The sequence below is a fragment of the Ochotona curzoniae genome, unplaced genomic scaffold (assembly GCF_017591425.1).
Source record: "Ochotona curzoniae isolate NIBS_2020 unplaced genomic scaffold, NIBS_Ocur_1.0 contig_908, whole genome shotgun sequence".
Lineage (NCBI taxonomy): Eukaryota > Metazoa > Chordata > Mammalia > Lagomorpha > Ochotonidae > Ochotona > Ochotona curzoniae.
The window spans coordinates 21,669,767-21,695,458 of record NW_024466607.1 but is presented as its reverse complement, the minus strand read 5'-3'; the positions used below and the strand labels follow the sequence as shown (position 1 = coordinate 21,695,458).

Sequence of the window (25,692 nt, the reverse complement as noted above, 5' to 3'; positions counted from 1 at the left end):
CACAGAAGTGACTGGGAACAAGCCAAAAAGTCAGCAGTGGGATGGACACTGGATCAGAGGGTGCTGGGGCAGGTTAGAATGGAAGGCAATTGTATAGGATAGAGTAATTTGCTGCTTTTTGTTAGTTTTCAAGTGGTTTCTCATTTTAAGTCAGAGACCAGGCGGAGAACAATTAGCAACCAACAGACCTTTTTTTATTGCCCACGCTGGATGGGCATTAAGTTTCTTATGCATCATCACAACAGCCACTAGGTGTGAGTGTCCTAACTTCTACCACACCACAATGATGAAACCAGGTTGTGAAGTTAGGTAACTTGCCCTAGGTCACAGAGTCAGCTGTCAGTGGAGGTAGGGGTTGACACCTAAACTCATGCTCTTCATTGCTGTATGTTTTGCACAAATCTCACGTTTTTCAGGTTGCCATGGAACTTCTATGGACATGGAAATGCACACTGGGAAGGCTCAGGAAAATCCTGCCTGCTTAAGAAGAATATGTTCACTGGGGCAGACATCTAACCCAGTGCCAGGATACTGGCCTTCCTGGGTCCAGGTTCTAGCTCTGTCCCTGGTTCCAGCTTCCTTCTAATGGCACCCCCACTTGCCACTGGGGGTACTTGGCTTCCTGCCACCACGTGGGAGAAAAGGAATGAGTTCCAGGTTCTTGGTGTCAGCATGACCAGTCCTAGCTATTGTGGGCATTAAAGAGTGACCGAGTAGACAGAAAGTCTCCATTTCTCTCTTCCCTTGTTTTTCAAATAAATAAGCAAATTCTTTAAAAAGGAGAGATGTACCCTATTTTAGTGACAGCAGCTCCTTGCTGGTGCAGCTACAGTAGAACACAATCTAACTGAATGTGGATCTCCATGGAAACACAGCTTTTATCAATTTCTGCTTCCAGAAGAATCTGTTCTCTAAGAATTAATTTCAGGCACAGCTTCAGGACTTTGCCTCACACATTCACAGGAGCCCTCTAAAGCAGGACAGAGCAGTGGGTAGGAACAGGGAACGCACGATCTGCAGCCCTGACTCTGCCATTTGCTAAATGGACACTTCCTCTTAACCAAGGGTTTATCTAATTGGGGTCCGAGCTTACAGCTGTGTAAAATAGGGGTAATATAGTATCCACCCCACAGATGGCTTTATGGGCTATTAAATTACTGAACAAAATTGGTATTGGATATGATTATACTTCTCCCACCTCACTCATTTCCTCTTTGGCTGCTCTTGTTCCCCAACACAAGGGTGACCAAATCATCCCAATTTGCTTGGGACTCAATTGTGAGTCAGCACTGAAAGCCTAGCCTCAGGCGGAGCCCTCAGGCGTGGGCAGATCAGGATTGCCTCTTCACCACTGCAGCCAGACAAGTCACAAAGGCCACGATCCCACAGAGGCCAGGGCATTCAGGGAGGTTTGAGCCTGATTTACACTCACAGTTATGAACTATGACTGGTGGCCACTGGATATAAAATGGTAGCTCAGAGACACAGAACATTCTGTGAAACAGAAGGTGAGTCCAATTCACTAATCCTGGGCATCCCCAGGGCAGAACTGTCTGACTCCTCTCTGCCTCCTGAGTTGGTTTTCTGCTGCTGTCACGGGTTTTAGCACACCTGTTATTCACTCATTGAACAGCGTGCCCTTCTGCACATGGGGAGTGCTATGGTTTGAATGAGGTACCTGGAATCTGGGAAATTTTTAAGGAAAGAGATTTATTTTGGTTCATGATTCCAGAGGCCAAAAGTTCAAGGTTTTGCTTGTCCTGCTTGAACTCCTGGCAGTTAGACAAAAAGGGAAGTGGGCGCATGTGAAAGGGGTAAAACACAAGGAGTCTAAATTGATAATTCCCCACTCCTGCTGGAAGGAAACCACTCCTGACAGAAAGGCTGTAATCCATGCTAGCATCCTGATCATCACTCAACCCTGTGACACTAGGAACCAGATTTCATGATGAATTTTGAATGGGGCAAAATTTATTCAAACTATGGCACTATGGCACTTCCAGTACTTGGAAGGCCCAAACGGTTCAATGAGTGAATAATAAATCTCCTAAAACCCATTATACAAAATGACCCCAAATCCCAGGCCAGAAGCTGCATATTTCAAATCTCTAGGGCTGATTCCTTAAGGATGTATGGTACGTGCCTGCATCTAAACAGGCTTCTGGAGCAAGGTTGGGGACGCCCTGCCCCCAGGGGAAATCCCTAGAGAATCATTCCTGAGTCATTGTTTGCTTAAGGATCCACACTGCCAGAACCTGCTCCCTTCTCCCTGCCTCTGGAATGAGTATGGCTGATGACAGGTCCTGATCTCAGTGGCTACTGCACTGATGGTCTGAGAGGGCTGCCTGCCCCCAGAGGACAACACACCATCCACCAGGGGCTCCCTGCCCACGGCCGGGCTGGCCCACAAGTTCTTGTGTTCCTTACATATAGGAAAGCTGGCAGAATCAAAATGGAGTTGCTTGTGTCAATCCTAACCAAAATAATAAGAAGAAAATAAAATAAATACGGATAAGAGGGATATGGGAAGAGTTCTCATACTCAACTACTTGACTGTAACTACCACAGAAGGCTCTTCCAGAACTACAGCCTCACACAGAGCCATTGCAGGCTTCTGCAGAAAATACTTGTGCAAGGTCATCTGTCCAGCAGCTGCTCAACCTTGACCTGGCATCACCCTTCTTAGTAGTGTTTGCATGCAGCCTGCTATCACTGTTTCAAAATAGCTTATGAAATCCTCCTAATTTTGGCCTTTAAATACTTCCTGCTGGCTCAATCTCTCTCTGAAAGTGCAACAGTCCCTTTATTCCCACTGCAGGGCTCTGTCAACATCATCACTCTGCAGAATCTCTCTCTGATTGTTACTTTGATTGACAAATATGAGGCAAAGCAAGAGAGAAAGATCCCCATTTGCTAGGGGGCAGAGATACGGACTGTTCTCTGGGTTCTGATCTGGAAACTTGATAAATGATGTAGGAGTCTCAGCAGGAACTCACACTCTGATATCTCTTACAAGCTGTGTGACCTAAGCCAGGTGATTCACCCTCTCTGAGGCTCAATTTCCTGACGTATGCATGGGGAGAACACTAACATTTGGATTCAAGGAGGCCCTGAGGCCCTAGCCCCTACCCAAGAAGAGGGGCGGTATGGGACCCAAGTCAGCTAAGTGACCACAGCCTGTCTCTTGATGATTGTCATCCCGCAGCAGCATCTACACGGCAGTGTTCTACGTGGAAAATAACTTCCCAGTAATCAAAGGCAGATGGCAGTGGGAACAGGGAACAGCCAGCCATCAACAAATATTCACCTATCTTACTGATAGCTTTTAATTTTTTGGGAAAGATTTATTTGTTTTACTTCAAAGATAGAGATGCAGAAAAAGAGGGAGAGAAAGAGATCTTCCATCTGCTGGTTCATTACTCAAATGGCCACTACAGCAAACTGGGCCAGTCTGAAAATAGTAGTCAGGAGCTTTTCTGGGTCTCCTATGTGGATGCAGAAGCCCAAGATCATGGGCCATCCTTGGTTGCTTTCTCAGACCATTAGCAGGGAGCTGGATTGAAAGTGGAATAGCCGGGACTCAAACTGGCACCCATAAGGGATGCCAACACCACAGGTTAAGGATTAACTTGTCATACCGCCATGTTGGTTCTCAGACAGTTTTTAAATTGTAATCTGCTTCCTGTGTTTCGGAGTCACCCAGAGCCCTGGGAATGCCAGAAAAGGCTATTTAAGAATTTCTGTGGAGGGATGGCATTTGATTTAGCTGTTTAGATGCCTGTGTTCCATGTCAGAGTGCCTAGGTTCAATTCCCAGCTCCAGTTTTCTGCTAATGTAGACCCTAAAAGACACTGGTGATGCTTCAAGTCCTAGGGTTTCTGTCATTCACATGGGTCAGGATTGAGTCCTGGCTCCTGGCTTTGATTTGGACTCAAACTTTGCTGTTCTGAATGTTTGGGGAGTGAACCAGCTGATGAAAGTTTCTCTCTTTCTTAACTGTAAATAGTACAAAGAATTTATGTGTTCTTGACAAAATGCATTTTCTGAATCCAATCACAAAAGAAACTCTAACTGATGAGATTCAATTAAGCAACTGCCCTGTATAGTCTACGAAAATGTCCAAGTCATGAAATACAAAAACGGTGAGACATGATTCAGATTCAAGGAGACCAAGAAACAAGATCGCCAGATCAGCATGTCATCTTGGATTGGATCCTGGAGCCGAAGGAAACGTCACTGTAACAGCTGGTAAAATGTGAATAGGGCTTGTGGATTGGGTAGCAATACTGCATCATCACTAAGCCTCCTAGCTCTGGCTGTTGTTCTGCACTTATGTAAGAAAGTATACTTGCTCTTGAGAAACACACTCCTGGGGTATTCAAGAATAAGGAGTCACAGTATTTCCAACCTACTCTTGAATGATTCAGGGGAAAAAGTATGTAATATAACAATCTCATGAACAAGGAGGCAACGCCTTGGGGAATTTGGGCAGAGAGTAGATGAGAGTAGTTTTGCTGTTGCAATGTTTATGTACAGTTGAGATGACTTCAAAACAAAACAAATTAAATGAAACTTGTAAAAAATACTAACTCTTTAAGAGAAGAATAAGAAGGCGTATGGCTGGACAGCTAGCCAGTAGCAGTGAGAAGCCTTCTGTCTCTGGGTCCTGTTTCCTCACTATGCCATCTTGTAATCAGCCTGGAAGGGCCAACCTGCTATTGTCCTGTCACTTTAGAATCTTGCACAGGTGCAGTAACAAGTCATCATGTATGTTTGTACTGGGAATGATGTGAACAACATAATAGAAGGAACCCAGCACACAGCCCATGGGGCTTCCAGTGACATTGTTTCACCTGCTAGCAACCTTTTGATTTAGCTGTCTCATGAAGAGGGCAGAGGAGAAAGCATGGTGGCTCCTAAAAGACTGTACCAGCTTGAGGTATTACATTTGCACAAATGTGAACCTGGCTCCCCCAAAGAAAGACAGTGTTCAATACCAGACAGAAGAGGGCGCTGCTGCACAGGCACCCACAGATTTTGGACTCCTCAGGGATTTCACAGATCTGCAGGTCCCCTGGTCCAGCCTTGGTAAGATGATTGACACAGGATCAAGGGCAAGTGTAGGGTTGGTTCATGTCTTTATTTAAGATATTGATATTTTGTTCATCATGAAATTTTTCTGCACTGAGTTTTCAAAATAATGTATTACAACATTTTGAAAATTACCAAATGTCATCACTAGAGGCCAGTGCCTCATTCATCTCTCCCTAGTCCCACCCTGGCAGATCCAACTTACTGACCTGCAACACTACCAGCTAGAGTGTACCACTAGTCAGATGATGTCTGGAGTTATATGGGGCCTTCAGTATCTATAAGGAAAGAACTAGCACAGGGAATTAACTCTGAGAACCCCACTGGGACCCCACTTTTGTATCCCCAAGTCTCAGTTTCCTCATCTATACAATGGTGATAGTAATTTCTTCCTTGCAAGTTTTTGCTGAAGACAGTATCACTCCTAAGGCACTGTGCTGAATCTGCACCTTAGTTATAAACTCATGTAAGAGCTATTACTATTGGGGCTGGTGTTGAGGCACAGTGGGTAAAGTCGTTGCCTGCAAGGTTGGCATCCAATTTAGGGGCTAATTCCTATCTTGGCTGCTCCCCTTCCAACCCACCTTCATGATGATGGCCTGGGAAAAGCAACAGAGGATGGCCCAACAATTTGGGCCCCTGTCCCCCATATGGGTACTTACATGAAAATTCTGACTCCTGGCTCTAGCCCAGCTGTGGTCATGTGGCCTCCTAGGGAGTGAACTAGTAAATGGAGGATCTCTCTTTTTTCAAATATTTATTTACTTATTGCAAAGGTGGATTTTACAAAGGAAAGGAGAGACAGAGAGAAAGATCTTCCATTTGCTGGTTCACTCCCCAAGTGGCTGTAATGGCCAGAGCTGAGCCGATCCAAAGCTAGGAGCCAGCAGCTCCTTCCAGGTCTCCCACGTGGGTGCAGGGTCCCAAGGCTTTGGGCTGTCCTCTACTGCTTTCCTGGGCCATAAGCAGGGAGCCGGATAGGAAGTGAAGCAGCTGGGATGCAAACCAGTGTCCCTATGCGATCCTGGCACATGCAAGGGAAAGGTTTAGCCAATGAACCATCATGGTAGGCCCAGAAGATCTCTTAATCTCTCTCTCCATCTTTCTCTATAACTCTTTCAAGCATATATATATTTAAAGAGAGCAATTAATATCTCCATGTTAAAGTTGACACAAAAGGCAGAGAGGTCCAGATATTTGTCTAAGGTTGAACAGCTGGTACATGGATATGCAGTAGCTTTTTTTTTAAGGATTTATTTATTTACTTGATTAAGTTACAGATAACGAGATGGACAAGATAGAGACAGAAAGAGAAAGAGAGGGAGATGGTTGATCTTCCATCCACTGACTCACTCCCCAAATAGCCAAAACAGTCAGAGTTTCGCCAGTCCAAAGCCAGGTACTAGTCATCCATGTCTCCCACTTGGGTGCCCAAACACTTGGGCTATAATCTTCTGCATCTGGGTCACAAGAGAAGTACCAGGGACTTGAACTGGGGACCACATGGAATGCCAGCAGTGCAGGTAGTGGCTTTCCTTGCTACACCACAGCACCAGCCCCTGCCTTAAACTGCACACCAGCGTTGGAGTGACTCCTCAGCCTATGGGACATTGGCAATATCTGGAGACTCTTAGGGCTCTTCACAACTGAGAAGTGCTGGCATCCATTTTGTAATGCCCAGAGCAGCCCCACCCCAAACAAAGAACAATGTAGTCTTGACCTGTCCCTCATGTGAAGGTGAGGAGCCTGCTCTGTGCTATGCTCTGCCATCCCACCCACTCAGTGATGAGTTATTGAGCACCTGCTGTGTCCTTGCCCCAGGGCAGGGCAGACAACTGCCTCCACAGAACTGTTTAGTGGAGACAGACATAAGCCCAGGGCTGATATCACACATGCTGCATGCCACAGAGCAGAAGACCTGGGTAGGTGTCATGAGAGAAAACTGGAGGGAGGTCTGCATTTGGGTGAGTGGGGCCAGGAAGGCTCCTGGAAGACAGCAATGTGGGAACTGAGAACTGCAGGTGCAAGGAAGGAGGGGCAGTGTAGGAGGAAGGAGTAGAAGGGCAAAGGCCCTGCGGCAAGAACAGAGGGCGGTGGTGGGAGACAAGGAGGGAAGCAGCTATGGGGCAATGCCAGCCAGCAGTCCAGTCTTTCTGTCAAAGCAAGAGCCTATGAATGGCATTCACCAGCAGTGATGTTTTCTGTAAATGGACCACCCTGAGCTGCAGGCACAGTGCTGTGGGGAAGCTGCAGGGTGAAGCTGACTCCCAGAGCCTGTGGTGTCAGCTGGCAACCAGCCCATGCAGGCCGGTGTCGTCACAGTCACACACCCTGCAATGAGGCATCTTTCTCACCCTGAACTCCAAGCTGCTTGTGAAACGTGACTCTGGAGTCATGTGCACGTCAGGCGCTGATCACTGACACTGGAAACACCTGTTTGGCCCATGCCACCCAGCCCCTGCCTGCAGCGGGGATTTTCCTACATGTCCCTGGTTTCTCCTGACGCCTTTTGGGTGACTCAGCCTATGATACATCTGCTCCTCCTGCAATATCTACTTTGCCTTCTGGACATTCCAAACACCCCTTTGTCCCAAGGTGGTCCCCAAATTCTGAGGTATCACTCATGCCCCACCAAGGCCAGCCTTAGCAGCATATATATAAATGTCCAATTCTCTTTTCTGTCCATGCATATGACATTCCTGGGACTTACACACAGGGAAAAGAGCTTGAGACCTTGAGGGGATCTGACTGTCATCACATAAGCAGGGACAGGATTTCCCAAGGTACATTCTGTTTGAGACCATCAAAGGAATCCTATAAATACAGAGGTACCTGGGATGATAAATTCAGGATTTCCTATTTCAGTATAGCACAGTAGCTTAAGAAAAAAAAAAAAAAACTCAGGATGTTTCAGATCACTGGTTAAATATGCTGACATGCACACTGACCCACAGGAAGAAGGAGATAATTATCTTTTTCTGCAGGCACATCTTACAGACTAATGTTGGAAAGTACGTGCCACAGGAAATATCACCACAGCCACCGAATGACAGAAGGACGGACACCTCAGAGTGGACAGCAGGTCCCACCAGTGTCTGCCCGGCTGCTGGTCTCTGGGCGCCCCAGAGGGACTGGCTCAGACCTCTCATGGGGCCCATCTAAAGGAGGAGATGCTTTCCTGCTTTTCCTGGACTACCTTGGAGGGCTTTGGGCACTTGACCCCTCCATCGGTGACTCCTGGGGATAGGAGAAGCTTGCTTGGATCCAGCTGTTCAGAAAAGACAGGAAACCTGTTAGTCTGGGCATTGTTTAACCGCTTTCAAGACCTTTTAAATGTTTTATTTCCTTTTTAATTACTAAGAAGGATTAAAAAAATTCAACAATAAAAAAATGTCTACAGGTCCACCCTTTGGTGTTCCCTAGGCAAGGAGGGGGCAGCCCAGGTCCCTGTGTGAAAAGGGACCCTGCTCCATGTCCTGGGTCACACACCTGGGTCTGTTTGTGTCTGAAATGAAGGAAGTATCGCAAGGGACCTGGGGAGTCTTGAGTGAAGTGAAACAGAAAGCACCGAGTTGGATTCAGTTCAGTTTGACTCATATACTCAAATAATAATTTTTTAAAAAGTCCAATTTCATATTGTGGGTATGCTAATTACAGAATAGGATCCATGCCTTCAGAGAAATTTTTCTAGGTCCTTAAGAACATTTCTTATATACAGAAGTCAGTGTTTACAGGTTTGCTTTGCTGTTCCAATTAACAAACTATCAAAATTGAAATATGTATCAATAACGGACTCTTTTCTATGCTAGTTTATTTTTTAAAAATATTTTATTTATTTGAAAGGCAGAGTGGTAAGATGGAGTGACAGAGAAATATCCCTTCCAACTGTTAGTTCTCTCCCCAGTGGCCACAGCAGCAGGGACTGGGCCGAGCCAACGTCACTGGGAGTTAGCAACTCCCTCCTGGTCTCCCATGTGGGTAACAGGGGTCCAAGGACTTGGACCATCTCCTTCTGCTTTCCCAGCTACGTCAGCAGGCTCACTGTGATCTGAAGTAGAGCATGTGGGGCTCAAACTGGCACACCGACATGGGATGCTGGTATAGCAGACCAAAATCTTAGCCAGCTACCCCACAATAGCTTATTTTAGGTACTAGGAACTGAGAAGGTTTGTAGATCTCTGATGAAGGTGATTATTACCTTAGAAAAATGTCACACTTTTAAGTCCAGCTCACAAAAGTTCTTGTTTGTATAATCAAGCCAGCTAAGATTTCCATGTTAAATCCAGACTGTCCAATTAAAAATGAATTATGTAAAATTCAAATCTATCTATTGCTGTGAATTTTAATTCTTCTGGCAACTGTGCACCCAGTCAACTGAAACAATTTAAAAGTTTCTATTCACTTAGAAGCATTTTAAACTGTTTTTGCAAATTTCGTATGTCCTATTAAAGTTCTTTATCTGAACAAAAATGTCACCTTTTTGTACTAAACAATTCCAAGTCTGACAAAATTAAGCTTGCCAAACACTGTGAACCCAAAGTCTTTAGCAAAGTTCCAAAACTATACATAAACTGAGTAAGGTTTCAATTTAAATCCAGGCATCTAAGACAATTCCCCTAATTGTAAGTGTGATATTGGAGTCAAAAGACTGCTGACATATGTCCCACATTGCCCTCTCAGATGGTCCAAGCTCATAAAACTCTATGTATGTGAACGCTACACATGTTCCATCTTAAAATGCATACCGTGTGAAGCATGGCTCGGATTTTGTAAGCATTTCAGCATTTTACTCTAAATCTTCTTCTGTGGCAAGATGCCCATCTACCCTAGAACACAGTTAAGCCACCTTAGCTGTATGGTTTATCCCAGAGCTTCCACCCGGCCTGAGGCCTGAGGTTTAGGACAACAGGGAGATTTGTCAAACCGTGAGTCCAGGAAAACATGATTTCCTTTCATTTCTCCTTTTTGGATTCTCTTATAAGCCATGGTTGCATGCTGACTATTGAGTGCTAGTGACACACGTGTTCTTATAGGTATGGCCACAACCCCACTGTCTCAGGAAGAGGTGGCCCGGAGCTTCCAGCACTGATTTAATTATTCTCCTTCCTACCCTTTCCTCACCCACTTGTCTTTGTCAACATCCACATGCATAACTTAATTGGATTTTGTATTTCTTTTGCATTTCAGATCTTTCTGCCCAACTCTAAGTCCCTTTGGACAGAAATCCTACAACTGTTTCTAAGTGGGTTACAAAACTATCACAAACATTAGAACAGTATCTACTTGAATTGTGGCTCTCTACAGGGGCTTGAATTGGCAATTTGTCCTTAAAGTCCGAGGACATTTCACCGGACCATTCCAGCATCCCAACAGTCACTCCCTCTTGGGTAACACACTGCTAGGGCTTGATGTGTTAAATCCTGTGTAGCCAAACTGCCTTGGAAATAAGTAATTCAAACTAAGCTTGACCTTAATCACACCCATCAGGGCATTAGGCAGTCAGTGCCTGGGTGTGTCTGGGGACAGCTGGATGCCAAGTCCCTGTGATTTACAGAAAATCCACAGGATTTCCCAGTGTCCCTGTCTCATTGTCCTCCACCAAGCAGAAGGTTCTGTCACCCAGCTGCCCTCTGGGGCAGACATTTCTGAATTCATCAGGTATCCGGGAAAAGTGCATGGCACAAAAGCCCAGAAACATGGCAGAGGTCAGAGTTGGCACCAGTAAAGGTGTGAGTGACGGCAGGAGGACAGGGCCACATTGAGGCCTCCCAGTTTCCTACCCTTCCCCCAAGCAGGATGACAGAGACAGGGGCTCCTTGCAGGCTGGCCTAGTGTCTTCATCTCTTTGGGATGTAAAGGCAGGATCTTTAGTTCCTCAGAGAAGTGAAAGTAGCAGGGAGGAATCCCGTCATTCCTGTTATCTGCAGGCTTCATAAGTCAGCGCCCAGCACAGCCGGCACAGCCCGGGAGGCCACAGGAGCGCCAGGATGTTGCTCAGGACGAGCTCAGCTGCTTTGCTGCTCTTCCTCCTCTGCCTGCATAGCTCCCTGGCCCTGAAGCTCTGCTCCTTCAATATCAGATCTTTTGGGGAGAGCAAGAAGGAAAACCGCCAGGCCATGGAGGTCATTGTCAAGGTAAGCCCCCCTCCTCCCCACCTGTCCAGCGGCAGGTCCTTCATATTCTCCAGAGGAGACTGGGGAGTAATTGCATTTGGTCCTGAAGGTAATAGCTGGCTTGGAGTTTGGTAGTGACTAGAACCTAGAACTGTGAGTGTGACAATAGCCACAATAGTCATCTCACAAAGGAGTGACAGTTGGGGGAGGTGGGGAACTGCGGTGGATGGGGAATGTTGAGATCTCTTAGTGCAGTCTCTGATTTACAGTGAACTCCAGGGAAGGGCTGGCCATAGCCATGGCTTCCATTCCCATTTCTTGATAGGCTTTATAAAGGCAGGGTTCACTTCATCCTCCTAGGAGGGTTCTTTTCTCCAGGAGAAATGATGAAAAAGAAACAAAACAACATTGTGCAGCTGGTGGGTGGGCAGGCGAGCTCCTGGGTCTCCAGCCCAGTTGGCATTGTCTTATCCATCACTGAAACGCAGCTTCTTACTCTCTCCTGTCCTTCCTTCCCTGTCTAGTTTTCTCTCTCTGGTCCTTTCCTCCCTCCCCGCTACTTTCCAGCCCCACACACCTTCCCCTAGTTCTCAATCCTATTCCTTCTTCGCACTTATTGAGTGCTGGCTCTGGAGAATCCGACCCAGTGTCTGGTGACACAGCTCACCCTTCTCGAGAGCCATTTGGCTCTCTTTAACCTACAGGGGCTGGGACCTCAAACCTGCCTCAGGACTCTGGCAGGGTGCCCTTACCTAGACAGGCAGCAGAGGTCCCATGGTGTGGTGGGAATGCCGGAACCCAGGGTTCTGATTTTGCCTGCCATCCATGGGTGTCTGAAAATTCCTGCACTTCTCTGAGCCTCCAGTTTCCTTATAAAGGAAAGCATGAGGCTTGCACAGCCTAGATCCCCTGGCTGGGAGAATTCTAGGTGTGGGAGGTACTTAAGTTATTATCAGGCAAAGGGGAACCTAGCCATGCTCCGTTCTTACTGCTGTGGTCCTTGCAGCCCTGCCCTTTGGATGGCACCCACGACCTTCTAGATGTTGTTTAACCACAACAGCTGTGCCAAGCCTATGGGAAGCATGGTGCTGCGGCTCCATGGGAAACCCCGACATTCACAGAAGCTGTTTCTCTCACGTCTTCCCTGACAGCACCAAAGACCCCAGTACCTACCAAGTTCCCTCCACCATCCTTGATTATCCAATGTGGAAGTGTCACCACTATCTTAAGGAGCTGTCTTTTTCTGTTCCCTGGAGGTTCTACTGTGTTGGGGTCGGGGGAAAATTGCCAGCTACACTCAGGGCCTCCCCTGAGATGCAGAGTCCCACCAAACTCAGGTGAAGTTTCGTGGAGGCCTCTGCCACCTCTCACTCCTAAAGAATCATCCTGTAAGCAGAGGTTGGTCATGGCTGGCAGCAGCCATGCCACACAGTGCCTACAGCTGCACCAAAATGCCAGGCAGCCACACAGCACTGTCACCAAGGCCCAGAGAATGAGATTCCATTACAGGCCAGGAATTTTATACTCTGTTTTTCAAAATTTATTTACTTTGGAGAGAGCATGCCCGCTCCCATATGCTGACTCGCTTTTCAGATGTCCACAAATAGTAATTAGTTGAGCCATAGCCAATGCCTCCCAGGGTCTGCTGAACAGGATGTTGGAGTTGAAAATCAGAGGTGGGGATACAACCCAGGCACACTGATGTGGAACCTGGGTGTCTCAACCAGCAACTTAACTGCTAGGCTAAACCCACAGCCCCAGTGCTGTATTCTTCTTTCATATGATGGCATGGATGGCATTATTGTAATTTCAGAACCTCTTTTTTCTTTCACTTGGGTCAGATGCTGTGCCAGGAGCTGGAGATAGAACTATGACTATACCAAGGTCTAACATGTTGCCTGATGCCCCAAGGGTGCACAAAATCTTGCTCAACAGATGAATCAATGAGTACAGAAATGGGTGGAAGAATGAATGGATGAAGATCAAACAGCTGTAGGTTTCACCTCCTCAGGAGAATTCTGATAACAGGATCTTGAACTATCACTCCCTGTAGTTTCCTGTAGGTTTCCATCTACAGGAAATACTCCCAGAGGTGCCAAAGGAAATGTTCCAGAGAAGTGGAAATCAGCAGCTGCTATAGATACAGAGCTAGCAGGCATTTGTAAAGCAAGGAAAGGGTTGTCAACAGGAAACCCGAAGCCTGAAGCTTCTACTCAGTGAAAGGAGACTGAATTCGAAGTCAATGTTCACTCGGTATCAATGGGCATCACTCCAAAAAGGGGCCTTGTTCTTTGAGAAGGAGTAGTCACAAGGTCAGGCTGAGTTCCTTGGCTGTTGGAAGAGATTCTAGGATGCCCCACTATGCCTTGGCATCTGAGTCACTGAGTCTCACTGGCCTCAGTCTACACAGCTACACAATGGTCACATCTAGAGGACTGATTGCAGCTACGTCTTATGGTGGCTTCCTCAAGTGCCAGGCACTGTATTAGGCATGTCAAACAAGACAGCTTACATATCTAGTGCTGAATATGTCAGAAATGCATGTGTCATTCCTAATCGATTTTGGCTGTCAACTTCTTCCCTAAAACTCCCTATTCATCCAGCAGTTCCCTTTATAAAATAATAGTATAGCTTTCAAAATTGTGAATTTCTTTACAAACTGTATAAGAGTTTCATTCAATAGCTATGATCTATTTTGAAAGTGATAGAAACATAAGGAAGAGAAACCATCCAAGGGTAACAGCTGAGGAAGAGGGCCTACACCTAGCAGTGAAGATGCCAGCTGAGATGCCCACATCCCACACTGGTGCACCTAGCCTTGAGTCCTAGCTCCAACTCCCAATTGCAGCTTCCCACCATTTCAAATCCTGGGAAACAACACTGATGGCTCAAGGAACTGGGTCCCTGCCACCCACAGAAAACCTGGATTGAGTTCCCAGCTCCTGGCCAACCCCACCTGTTGTAGGCAATTGAAGAGTGAACTGAGAAGAGCTTTCCCTGGGTCCCTCTGCCATTCACATTAAAAACAAACACATACACTAATAAAATTTTAAAAGAATGCCATTGACATTTGGGTAATTCCCTCGCAAGGCATTTTTCTTTGAGAAAAGATTTATACACATGTGCATCTGTTTTGCAGCATGTTGATCACCCAGTGTCATTGGTTTTGTGTTCTGTTTTTATGAGCACATTAAATATGCACTTAGGGGCATGATCATGGGATCTGGGGTTGGATTTCTTAGATTCAAATGCTGCCTTTCTTAAACTGTTGACTTCTTTGAGAAGCAAATGGATAGAAGGAAAGACAGATAGAAATGACCCATCTGTTGGCCACTCCCCAAATGCCTATAGGAGACAGGGCCTACAAGGGCCGGGCTAAAATCAGAAGCTTGGAATTCCATCCCAGTCTTCCATGTGGGTGGCAGGAACCAAAGCACTTGAGCCATCACCTGCCGCCTCCCAGGGTGTGCACTATTAGTAGGAAGCTGTAATCAGGAGTGGGAACAGACTCAAGAGGAAGTTCTCTAATACAGGATATGGGTATGTGAAGCACATCATACCCTCTGTGCCAAACACCTGTGCTTGTCTTGGCCACTTTCTAGGTAGGTGACCTATTGGTCAGCTTTCCAGACACCTCAGGTACCTCATCTTTGAAATTTATGTAATGAAATGTAATGTAATATATGTAAATGTAATGTAAGCACCTACCTCAGAGACTTCTGAATTTAGTTTAGGAAAGAAGCGAAGTTATTTTAGCAAGTACCCAACGTAAAACACAATCTCCCAACAAGAGTTCTTGTTGCATGTGGTAAAAGTCTTGACTGCTTGCAAATTCTCTCTCTGCAGGTCATTAAACGCTGTGACATCATACTCTTGATGGAGATCAAGGACAGCAACAACATGATTTGCCCCATGCTGATGGAGAAGCTCAATGGGTAAGTGGGGGCTGGCAGGCTCTTCTAGGGCTCACAATCAGGTGGATCATGTCTAACTCCAATGCCAGTGCTCTACTGCGTGCCTCCTCAGACATCCCTGCAAAGTGGTCCTGTGACTTTCCATGAGTGTGGAGTATTGTGGGGGCAGGTGGATTACACAGTCAATCTGCAGTCAGCCTTTGTTTCACCCATGCTTTCAGTGTTCCCCAACCTGAATGAACTCTAGGCAGAGCCAGGTCTGCTTATCTCTTTGTCCCCCTCAATCCAGAAGGGGTCCCAGACACCTTGCAGCTGAGTCATTGCAAGCAATTTGTCAACTAAAAAGGGCCAACCCACTCCCCCATCCCAAAACTGTGCCCATCACACTCATTTCTCAGACTCCAGCAGTCCAGCCTAGCATAGCACACAAATCTGGAGTCCCAGAAATTTCTGTACAGTCTGCATTGGTCCCTAAATAGTTCCTTTGCTTTTTTCCAAGTGAACCTGACACTGTAGCCTAGTTTTATACATGACCTAGATCTTTTTGTGAGCAGATGGAGAGAAACTGTGTCCGATGCTGCCCCAGGTGGAGTCAACAGCAGATCTGGCAGATGCACAGAATCAAATTGCCCTGCTGTAGGTGAGGGTTGGGACCAAAGGTCTTTAGAGCTGCATCTCCAGCCCCTGGGGTATAAATAAACAAGAGTGATTTGAAATTGTAGTTCCAGGACTTGTGAGAAAATGCTTTGTGGAGACAAAGGATAGAATGTCCTTGTATTTGACACATGTTCAGGAATAGTGCACAGATAAGATGACCCAATAAGGCATACTCTACTGTGGGCCAGAGTGGGTTTCTGCTTCCAGGATAAACTCCCTACCAAGTCATTCATAGGCAAGCCAATACATGAGGGGTGAGGAATGTGTCACATACAAGTTCAAATCCCAACTTCATGCTTTTAAACTGCAACAAGGGGCAACAATATTATCCAATACATAAGGGGGGGGGGAAGCTGCAAAGATCTTAGCAGGTGTCTTAGCCCCAGTCAATAGAAGCCACTCTTACTGGAACCAAAGTGAGGGACAGTTGTTTTTCCTGTGATGTCATTAGAAATATGGAGGCAGATTCATAGGTAGGAGAGGGATGTTCATTCTCTAAGATGCCTTGTGAAGTCTTTATTTTCTAGAAATTCAAGAGGCACAACATACAACTATGTGATTAGCTCTCGGCTCGGAAGAAATGTTTATAAAGAACAGTATGCCTTTCTCTACAAGTGAGTATGACCCAATGCCCCCGAACAAGGTTCACTTGCATATTTTGACTGCGAACTGAGAAAATAAGCATCTTTTGTTCAAAACCCAATTCCTATATCTAAACAGGGCTCAATATCAATCAATATAATTGCTGTCAAAATTGGGACTGATGCAAGTGATTCACTTATTCAACTAGAGAAGCTGAGCAGCTTCCTAACACTAACTTGTTGGCCTGCCTGGGTTCATTTTCCATTTTTCATAGCCATGTTCCAGCCCACGGCTGGGAAGTAAAAAGTCCAGCATGACTGACTTTTAAACATCACATCCTTGTTCTCTCCCTACTAGTACCTGTCATTTGCGCATTGACTTGTAGGGGCCCCAGGTGACCAGGGTGGCTCAGATCTTGAGCTTCTAGAGGCTCTGGCCACTGAGAAGTGTTGACTTGGCCTTATTCAAATGAGAGAAAAGATCCTCCTAGTACTTGAGTCTGCTCTGGAGGACAAACAAAGAAGCTGTGAGAACTGCTCTGTGCCTTGAAAGATGAAAACAACTGACTCAACGGGATGGCTTCCTTGTCTCTCTAGGGAAAAGCTGGTGTCTGTGAAGAAACGCTATCTGTACCATGACTATCAGGCTGGAGACGCAGATGTGTTTTCCAGGGAGCCTTTCGTTGTCTGGTTCCAGTCGCCTTTCACTGGTGAGGCCCACAGGCCCCTCTCGTCTGGGAGCTGGCTGTCCTGAGAGTGAGCTACAATCCCTGAGACAAAGCAGCTTTTTTAGGGGGGCATTCAGCTTCAGGCAACAATGTTTTCTCCCATCCAGATGTAGAGTACTGCAGCTCAGCTTGATGGCACTAGACTTGCTTCTCAGAATATCAAGACTCTTCACCTCCCCTGCTTACAATCCACCTTCTGAGAACAGCACTGCTGTCTTCGAAGCACTTGGGTTTGGGGAAATTACCAAGATTCTTTGGTCCCTGCCAAGTCTAACTAGTCCTTCATTTTGAAAAGTCCCAAGTGACAGCCACCTTTCCTATAGTAATTACAGAGCAATCTCGTCTGTAGACTTCAGGGAGGGAAGATTTCAAAGGGATGGCACCCCAGACACTAAAAATCCTATCTACTTGCATTGATCCCTGATTAAATGCTGGCCTCCTAGCTGCAGAATCCCTGCAATACCATTGCACGGCAGGGGCCAGGACTGACTTTACACTGGAGGTTCAAACAAGTGGGGTCGTTGCACAACTCACCCCGTTATTGAAGACAATGAGCCAGGTTTATAACTTGCTCTTAATCACTACACAATACTCGAGGGAAAAACCAAGAATTAACTTTGGCTTTCAGATTACAGATCATAAAACATCAAACATGTTTTCAGTTCCTACTACATGAAGGCACCGGACATGCCAGACAAGGTCTTTCTGCTGGCCAGATAAACACATGTAGAGTCACAGGCAGGGCCACCTACAGCTGCACAACACCAACATAAACATCCTGACCTATGAAGTGAACCATTTCTGCCCCAGTTAATTACTCAGGGGAGGAAGGCTTTAGGAAAACAAATTCAGGAGAGATGTGTGGGATCTTCCAGAAGAAAAAGAGAAAATACTCTTCAGGGTGCACTGCATTTGGCTGGCCAGTGAGTGTCCTGACAGCCCCTTTGCCTCCCCACAAAGATCATCTCTTGTAAAAGACCAATCTGGATCCCTACAAATGGCTAACAAACCTGTTCAGCCTGAGCCTCCATCCTTCCCCCATCATCCCTCTCCCCTGGGACACCACTGCCTATCCAGAGCTGCTTTCTTGGTCAAAGAAGTTTCCTATGTCCCCTGATTTGAGATTCCATGTAAAAGAGTCAGCTGCTCACCACATTCTCTTTCATTCATTAGTGGTTCAATCATGTACTCAGTCAGCAAACACTTCTGAGCACCTCTGACGTGCTGGGTACAGAGCTGGGGTTCTAGAGCCGAGACAGACAAGCCTGCCTCTGGAGGCTCTTCCAGAAAGGACAGCCTATTTCTCCTGGGTGGAATCTGTGGGAACCTGACAGGGCCAGAGTATGACCTGGGCCTCTTGCTTGTTCCTCAGTTGTCAAGGACTTTGTGATTGTGCCCTTGCATACCACCCCCGAGGCATCTGTGAAAGAGATTGATGAGCTGGTTGATGTCTACACGGATGTGAAACACCTCTGGAACGTGGAGGTGAGGACCCCTGTGTTTGCCTGATTCCTGTCTAAGAGGGCAGATCTGTGCCTCGGGCCCAGGGCATGGGCCAGGGTGTGTATAAGCCACGGCCACTTCATAGCCTTTGCTCAGCCCTAAATATCCTGCAAAATCTGCCTGCGCATGCGGGCCCTGGGAACTCATGCATCGTTAGTAAAGAATACTGACGTTCATTAAGGGACTAGCTAGGGCCAGGTACTGTGCTGAGGCTTGACCAGAACAACTGAATTTAATCCTTCCTATATGATGTAGCTACTTTTAATCACTCCTGCTTTGCATTGAGAGAGATCAGGCAACAGGATGTCAAACTGGCTCCTGAAAAGACAGTGCAGTTTTTTTGGTCTAATTGAAGGGCCCAGTAGTTCAGGCATAGCCGGATCAAGGGGTCAGACAAGGTACTCAGGGCTTCCCATCTCTCAGCCTCCTTTCATTTTGAGTGAGTTCCACCCTTGAGATGGCACAATGGCCACCAGCAATGTCCAGAACTGACTGATTTTCTTTCCTACAATGCCACCAATAGTAGAATTGAGCCCTGTTGGCTCCATCTAGGTCACATGTCTATCCTGAACCAATAACTATGATAGGTGGGAAGGGGCAGTAGTTTAGATATTCTGATAGGCTAAACCTATTGCCCCAAACTCATAGCTGAGGTGGAGGAAGGAGAGGTGACTTCCCAAAGAAATTTGGGTGCTAGTTTCCCAGGAGGGGACACACATGTTATTCCTCTTGGCCTTGATTATTCTAGTCTGGTAGAAGGAGACCTTGCCAGCCGTGGCTGGCCAAGAAGTGCTCCCCAGGGCTCTGCTCCCCTTCCTCCTCCACAGTGCCATGCACCAAGCACAACGTGAGTCAGGAAGTGTGACCACGGACGGACAGGACAAAGTACATCTCCTGGCATACAGATAAATAGCAGCACATGAGGAAAGCCCACTCATTCACTCCAAAAATTATGAAACCGTTCTTTCAACAAGAATGTGATAAGCACCTACCTATTGAGTGTTGGGCTCTGAGGAGGCACCAGTGGCCCAAGTGGCAAGACTCTTGTGATGAGGGCCCTCAGAAGGGACCATTAGGACCCCATTCTTGATTTCATCACTTGAACATAGCCTAGAGTAGGTCACTTAATCCTCCTCTTCTTCTATAAAGGCCAGTTATGACGTCTACTCCCCAGTGATACATATTGTTGTGAGACACAAATTAAATATTACAAACACTTGATGTTGGACCTGGCCATAGTAAAGGCTCAGTAAATCCTGCCCATGGGAGCAGAAGCTGGTGACTTGCAGGTTAAGGGTTCCCATTTGACCTCAACTACACCCAGTAATCTCAGGAGAAACCACAATCATGAAATATTCTGGAAAAAAAAAACCTCCCAAGTCAGCACCACTCCTAACAATGACACGAATGAGGAAATCTGACACTTCCTGTGTTTTGTGGGATGTCAAGACTCTGTTCCAAGAGTCCTGCACAGGGAACAATACTTCCAAGATAAAAAGCTTCTGTGGGTGGCCTGCAGCGGCAGAGGAGAGGGGAGGAGTGATGGACAGCTCACACTGTGGTCCCCTGCCCCCAAAACTCCTCGCACTTCCTCCAAGGGCTAAATTTCCACAGGAAAATAGTTTCCAACTTCAAAACAATGGGAGAAAAAGAATGGTGCCAAAGCTGTCAGTGTGGAACCGCCCAAGCTGATTTTCCTGCTTGGAAGCCAGAAGCAAGAAGGAAAGGCATCAATTCCTTCCCATGCATGTAGCCTGCAGGCATTTGAGCCAGAGAGGGAGGCTGTAAGGGGATCTACTGGCTAGGTTCTTTTACTCCCTAACTGTGCATGCTGAATTACAGGTACTCCAAGACCAAGCAAGCACAGGCAGGCCAGCAGTCTCCACAAACACCCTCCCTCCCATGGATAGCCCCTCCTGGTACTCACCTGTCACTCAGGTGTCAAAGCTGAGACACCACCCGGAACTTGGGGCTCTTCTTCCAGAAAGCAAAAAGAGCTTCAGGAAGACCCTGTACTAGTGTGCGAACGGAGACTGTGTGCTTTAAAACAATACACAGTGACGTGCTCACAATCTGGTAGGCCACAAGTTCAAGAGTGAGATGTGTCCAGCAGGGCTCTTCCCCACCAGGAGCCTCTTTCATTGGCCTGCACAAAGTTGTCTTTTTCTAGTGTCTTCACCTGGGTCCTCCTTCCATGCCTGTGTACTGGTCCCTGCTGCCCACACTAGAGTCTGAATGATGGTCCTAGCGCCCTGCTATAAACTCTGCCTCCCAGGATCTGCCTCAGCAGCAAGCTGGAATCAGGATCTGGAGCTGGGAATCAAACCCAGGTCCTCTGTTATGGAATGCAGGTATCCTTAACTTCCAGACTGAACAACCACCCTATATTCTCTTTTTATTAAGTACACCAGTTATGTTGAATTAGGGCCTTCCTATAGAACCTCATTTTACTTTATTTACGTTTTTAAAGACCCTACATCCAAATATAGTCACAGTATCTTAAGGATATTTAAGGATTGATTTATTTATATGAGAGGCAAAATTATAAAGAAGAAGAAGGAAAGGCAGAGAGGGGGGTAGCAAGATCTTCTATTCACTGTTTGACTCCCCAAATGGCTACAACAAACAGGACAGGGCCAGGCCAAAGCTAGAAGTCCAGAATTCTGCCCAGGTCTCTCTCCATGGGTTGTAGAGGTCCAAACACATGAACTATCCTCTGCTGCTTTCCAAGGCACCTTAGGAGGAAGCCAGCTCAAAAGGCAAACAGCAGGACTTGAACTGATACTCTGTTTGAACTCATGTTGCAAGTAGTGGCTTAACCATTGTGCCATAATGCCAGTCCCAAATACAATCACATTCTAAGATACTGGGGGTCAGAGCTTCAACCTATGAATGGAGTAAGAGACACAGCTCTGTCAATACAGACTCCCCTGCCTACTAAGAGTAGTGGATGCAGTCACTGCCAGCAGTCCCAGGTGAATGTATTCTGCCAGAATGCCCATCAGGTGATGACTCAAAATGGTGTCTTTCAGAACTTCATTTTCATGGGCGACTTCAATGCAGGCTGTAGCTATGTCCCCAAGAAAGCCTGGAAAAACATCCGCTTGAGGACCGACCCCAAGTTCGTTTGGCTGATTGGGGACGGAGAGGACACCACAGTCAAGAAGAGTACCAGCTGTGCATACGACAGGTAAGGGGTGCCTGCGGACTGCTGGGCCCTGCCCAGGCCTTGGTGAATAAGAAGTAAGGCAGCAAGCAACACAAGGCTTAGAGAAGCAGCCCAATCATGAGGCTTTCGGGCCCCTCTGATCAGTGCCTTGTATGGGGAGAAACACACTGTTCTGGACGCTAGAGTTTAGCAAGGGCAAGGACTGGCTTGGGTGTCGGATAGGCCTGGATTCAAACCCTGACTCTATAACTTAATTTGAAAGCTGTCTAAGTCTTCCTTTCCTCGTGGGTAAAATGAAGCCAGTTGTTCTACTTCCTTTGTGGAAATGTGATGAGGCTAAGTAGAGTAACTAACACATATAATGCTGTGAGTTCCACACCCAGTGTGTGGCAGAGGCAATACAATCGTGGGCTGTTAATCAGTCCATCTCCAAGGAGACTCCAATTCATTTACACCATCCCCATCATGGCAAAGTAGCTTACTGCCAAGGGTTTGCTATTATAAACACTGCTGAAATGAATATCCTCTGTATGCAGTTTGTGTAAATATTCATGATTTCCTCAGACAACAAACTTACAAAGGAGACCAGAAGTGCAAGAACATTCACACCTCCAATGCTTCTGCTACATGTTCCTACGTGCAAACGCAGGCACTGAAAGATACGCATTCCCCAGTCACGGGAAAGTCTCGGAAGATCTGCAAGCAGCTTGCTCCTTGCTCCTTCCACAGAAATGCAGGCTCTGCAGTTGAAGCATGTGAACGTCAGGGACTGTCAGGAGTCAGACCGCAGCAGGGAAACCCCTGGGACTGGTCCCACGGGAGGGAGGCCGTGGCACCCAGAGCTCGACGGAACCAAGGCGGAGGAAGCATGAGATGGGCCATCTGCAGGAAAGGAGCTGGCAGTTCTCACTTCTTGGGTTAGAAGTCTGACTTTCGTTTCCAACCCGTGACTTCCATGGTTCCTTCTGGAGCTTTCGGGACTGTTGTGTCCCATGCAGAAGTCCTCACTCCAGCTCTCCAAAGGGGAAACCCACAGAGGGAAGTGGCAGAAGAGGAGCACCCAGGGCTGCATCTTGCATGCTCTCTTTTTAAAAAAAAGATTTTGTTTTTTGTTTTTCTTTTTTTAAAAAAAGATTTATTTGAAAGGCAGAGTTACAGAGAACGAGACACACAGATCTTCTACCCACTAGTTCACTTCCCAAATGACTGCAACAACTGGAACTCAGCTGATCCAAACCTGGGAGCCAAGAACATGTGGGCTCAGGGGCCCAAAGACTTGAATTATCCTTCATTGCTTTCCCAGACCACAAGTAGGAAGCCGGATAGGAAATTGAGTAGCCAGGACTTGAACCAGCACTCATATGGAAAGCCAGAGCTGCAGGAGGAGGCTTTGCTACCATGCAACAGCACTGGCTCTAAAGATTTATTTTATTTATTTGTAAGGCAAAGGTACAGAGAGATAGAGCAAGAAATAAGAGAGAGGACTTCCATCCACTGGCTCATCCCTCAAAGGGTTGGGCAAAGCTAAAGCCAACAGCTTGGAATTCCATTCTGGTCTCCCACATGGTTGGCAGGGGCCCAAGTACCTGGGCTATCTTCCATTGCTTTTCCATGTGCCTTGGCAGGAAGCTGGATGGAAGATAGAACAGCCCAGACTCAGAATGGTGCTGCAATGTGGGATATGATGCCACAGGTGGTAGCTTAATTTGCTGTGCCACAGCCCCCGCTTCTGCACCTTGCAGCCCTGCTCAGGAGTTGGGACCAGGCCAACCTGACTGCATTGACCACTCCAGGTGTGCTAGATTACATTTACAAAATCTACCAGAACATCTCACTTCTAGTCTCTACGTCACTGCTGCAAGCACTTGGCCTATGATTTTTCCTCTACATTTTTCTTCAAATCCCTTAATTTCCTACCAAGATAAGTAAATTTTAAAGGAAATGTCATGAAGTTAAAGTAAGGACACAGTATCATTTGCCAAAAGTCAAAGATATTTGTAAAAGGCAACCCAGTGTGGTGTGCACTATGCAAGGCTAAACTGTGACTTAGCTCAGGCCTGCAAACTGCTTGAGAAGGCACTGACTCTCTCAGAGAAGCTGTTAAAGACAAGTGAACACCTACAGGGACTTCCTCCATCATCAAATCAGAAGCAGGCAGGGACAAAGAATGGAAAAGGGAGTAGCCACCCCGTCATTATGTAAGTTGTGGCCATGTGGGGTGGTGCCCATGATTCATGAAAACCCGTCTCTCGCATCACCAGGTACCTGCCCATACTATCCTAGTGCCCATGGGGCCTTGGCTGAGACTGATTCTAGTTTGAAATTGTGGGCACTGTCCTCTAGGGTCATCTACCAGCTGGAAGCACCACATGAAGTCACCAGGCTGCTCGGTCACTTCTAGGTGTTGGACATAGTCCTTGGTTCCATTTCTGGCCAACAACAGGGAGGGGGCAGGGCAAGGTATAAACACGATTCTTCTCTCTCCCTGTTCCAGGATCGTGCTCCGAGGACAAGACATCGTCAATTCTGTGGTGCCCAAGTCAAGTGGCGTCTTTGACTTCCAGAAAGCTTACAAGCTGACAGAGGCAGAGGTAAGGCTGCTGTCTTGTCTTTCAGCACGGCCCCTCTGGAATGATGGGCTGCAGTCACCCTTCATGGTCACCCTGGAGACACAATGTTGGGTGACTTGACTTGAGGCTCAGGGTCTGTGGTTCTGTGATTTGAGGACCTGCCAGAATTTCTGATTAAGCTGGCGTGGGGAAGGTGCTCACCACAGGATGCTCTGTTCAGTGACGTCAGGGACTTCATCTTTCCCTTCGTGGTCCTGATCTTGCTCATCACTACAATAAGTACACCTGCTGGGCACAACCTATTCCTCAAACCTGCTTCCTTTTCCTCCTCACAGGCCCTGGACGTCAGCGACCACTTTCCAGTTGAATTTACACTTCAGTTTTCAAGAGCCGTCACCAACAGCAAAAAATCTATCCAGTCAAGGAAGAAAGTGAAACCCAAGCTTTCCTAGATATAACAGCACCATCTCTTTTGAATTGCTTCTTGTCTTTCTAAATAAACAGCTCTAACCAGGGTGACCTGATCCCAGCACTTTCAGGCGGCAGGACTGATGTGACAACTTTCACTTTTCAACTTGAATTTACTCTGATCTGAGCCATTTGTGGAGCTGGGGACGTCTTCTGTTTCCATGCCGAATTATCCCAAAGGAAACTGGTGGCTGCTGAGGTCTGCAAGACCAGCCTTCACCCTCTGAGCTTCTGCCCTGCCCATTGGCCCTGCTCCCCCTATCCCATAAGCGGCTACAGGAAAAGGAAGAGCAATGGCTTTCAGCCCGCTGTGGGAAAATGGATTCAATGGAAACGACCAGGAACACCAAGGCTCCATCTGCATACTGAACAGGGCAATGACCTGTTTTAAGAACTTGTCCTCTCCTACCTATAACAATCTGTGCCACCCCAGAGCCTGGGTTCAGTGTCCCCAGTCCCTATGGATGCCAGGCAACTTAAATTCCCTGTGTGTCACTAGGGCCAGCAGTGACACTCAGGGGCTCTAACACAGGTCCCATTGGCCAGCCGGGGCTCAAGGATTTTTATCTTTTTATCTTTTTGAAGCAGCTCAGGAAGGTCTAGCCACTCAGTACCCTTTGGCTTGTTTTGCTTTATTGCTGTGAACATGGCTAAAGGCACCATGGCATAAGCAATGAAAAAGAGGTGTGGTGCCCCCGGACTCCTCCCCTAGTGTCCCATCACAGAGCCCCCCCCCCCAACCCAGCTCCCACCCCAGCTTGTGTGTTTCCTTCCAGAGCAAGTCTGTGCATGAATGAGCACTATATGTAACCTTGGAAAATACAAAGCATCACTTAAACTGTGCCTACACATCAGTTCTTCATTCATTTCCCTTGGTGTATCAGCACAACGTGACATC

At 46.9% G+C, this 25,692-nt stretch overlaps 1 protein-coding gene across 1 annotated transcript; it reads left to right on the top strand.

The window, feature by feature from the left end:
• The first annotated feature begins 11,078 nt into the window (after positions 1–11,078).
• On the top strand, positions 11,079–25,504 carry DNASE1L3 (deoxyribonuclease 1 like 3). Its single transcript, XM_040995022.1, has 8 exons — positions 11,079–11,225; positions 15,051–15,139; positions 16,303–16,389; positions 16,954–17,066; positions 18,457–18,569; positions 21,620–21,777; positions 24,251–24,347; positions 24,662–25,504. The coding sequence occupies exons 1-8, from the start codon at positions 11,079–11,081 to the stop codon at positions 24,776–24,778; spliced, it is 921 nt and encodes a 306-aa protein (XP_040850956.1). The 3' UTR covers positions 24,779–25,504.
• Positions 25,505–25,692: the final 188 nt, after the last annotated feature.

Excerpts from the sequence above, each read along its gene's own strand:
- DNASE1L3 (XM_040995022.1), top strand. The coding sequence starts at position 11,079 with ATGTTGCTCAGGACGAGCTCAGCTGCTTTGCTGCTCTTCCTCCTCTGC. Across the intron at positions 15,140-16,302 it reads CTGATGGAGAAGCTCAATGG|AAATTCAAGAGGCACAACAT; the intron begins GTAAGTGGGGGC and ends TTTATTTTCTAG. Across the intron at positions 16,390-16,953 it reads CAGTATGCCTTTCTCTACAA|GGAAAAGCTGGTGTCTGTGA; the intron begins GTGAGTATGACC and ends TTGTCTCTCTAG.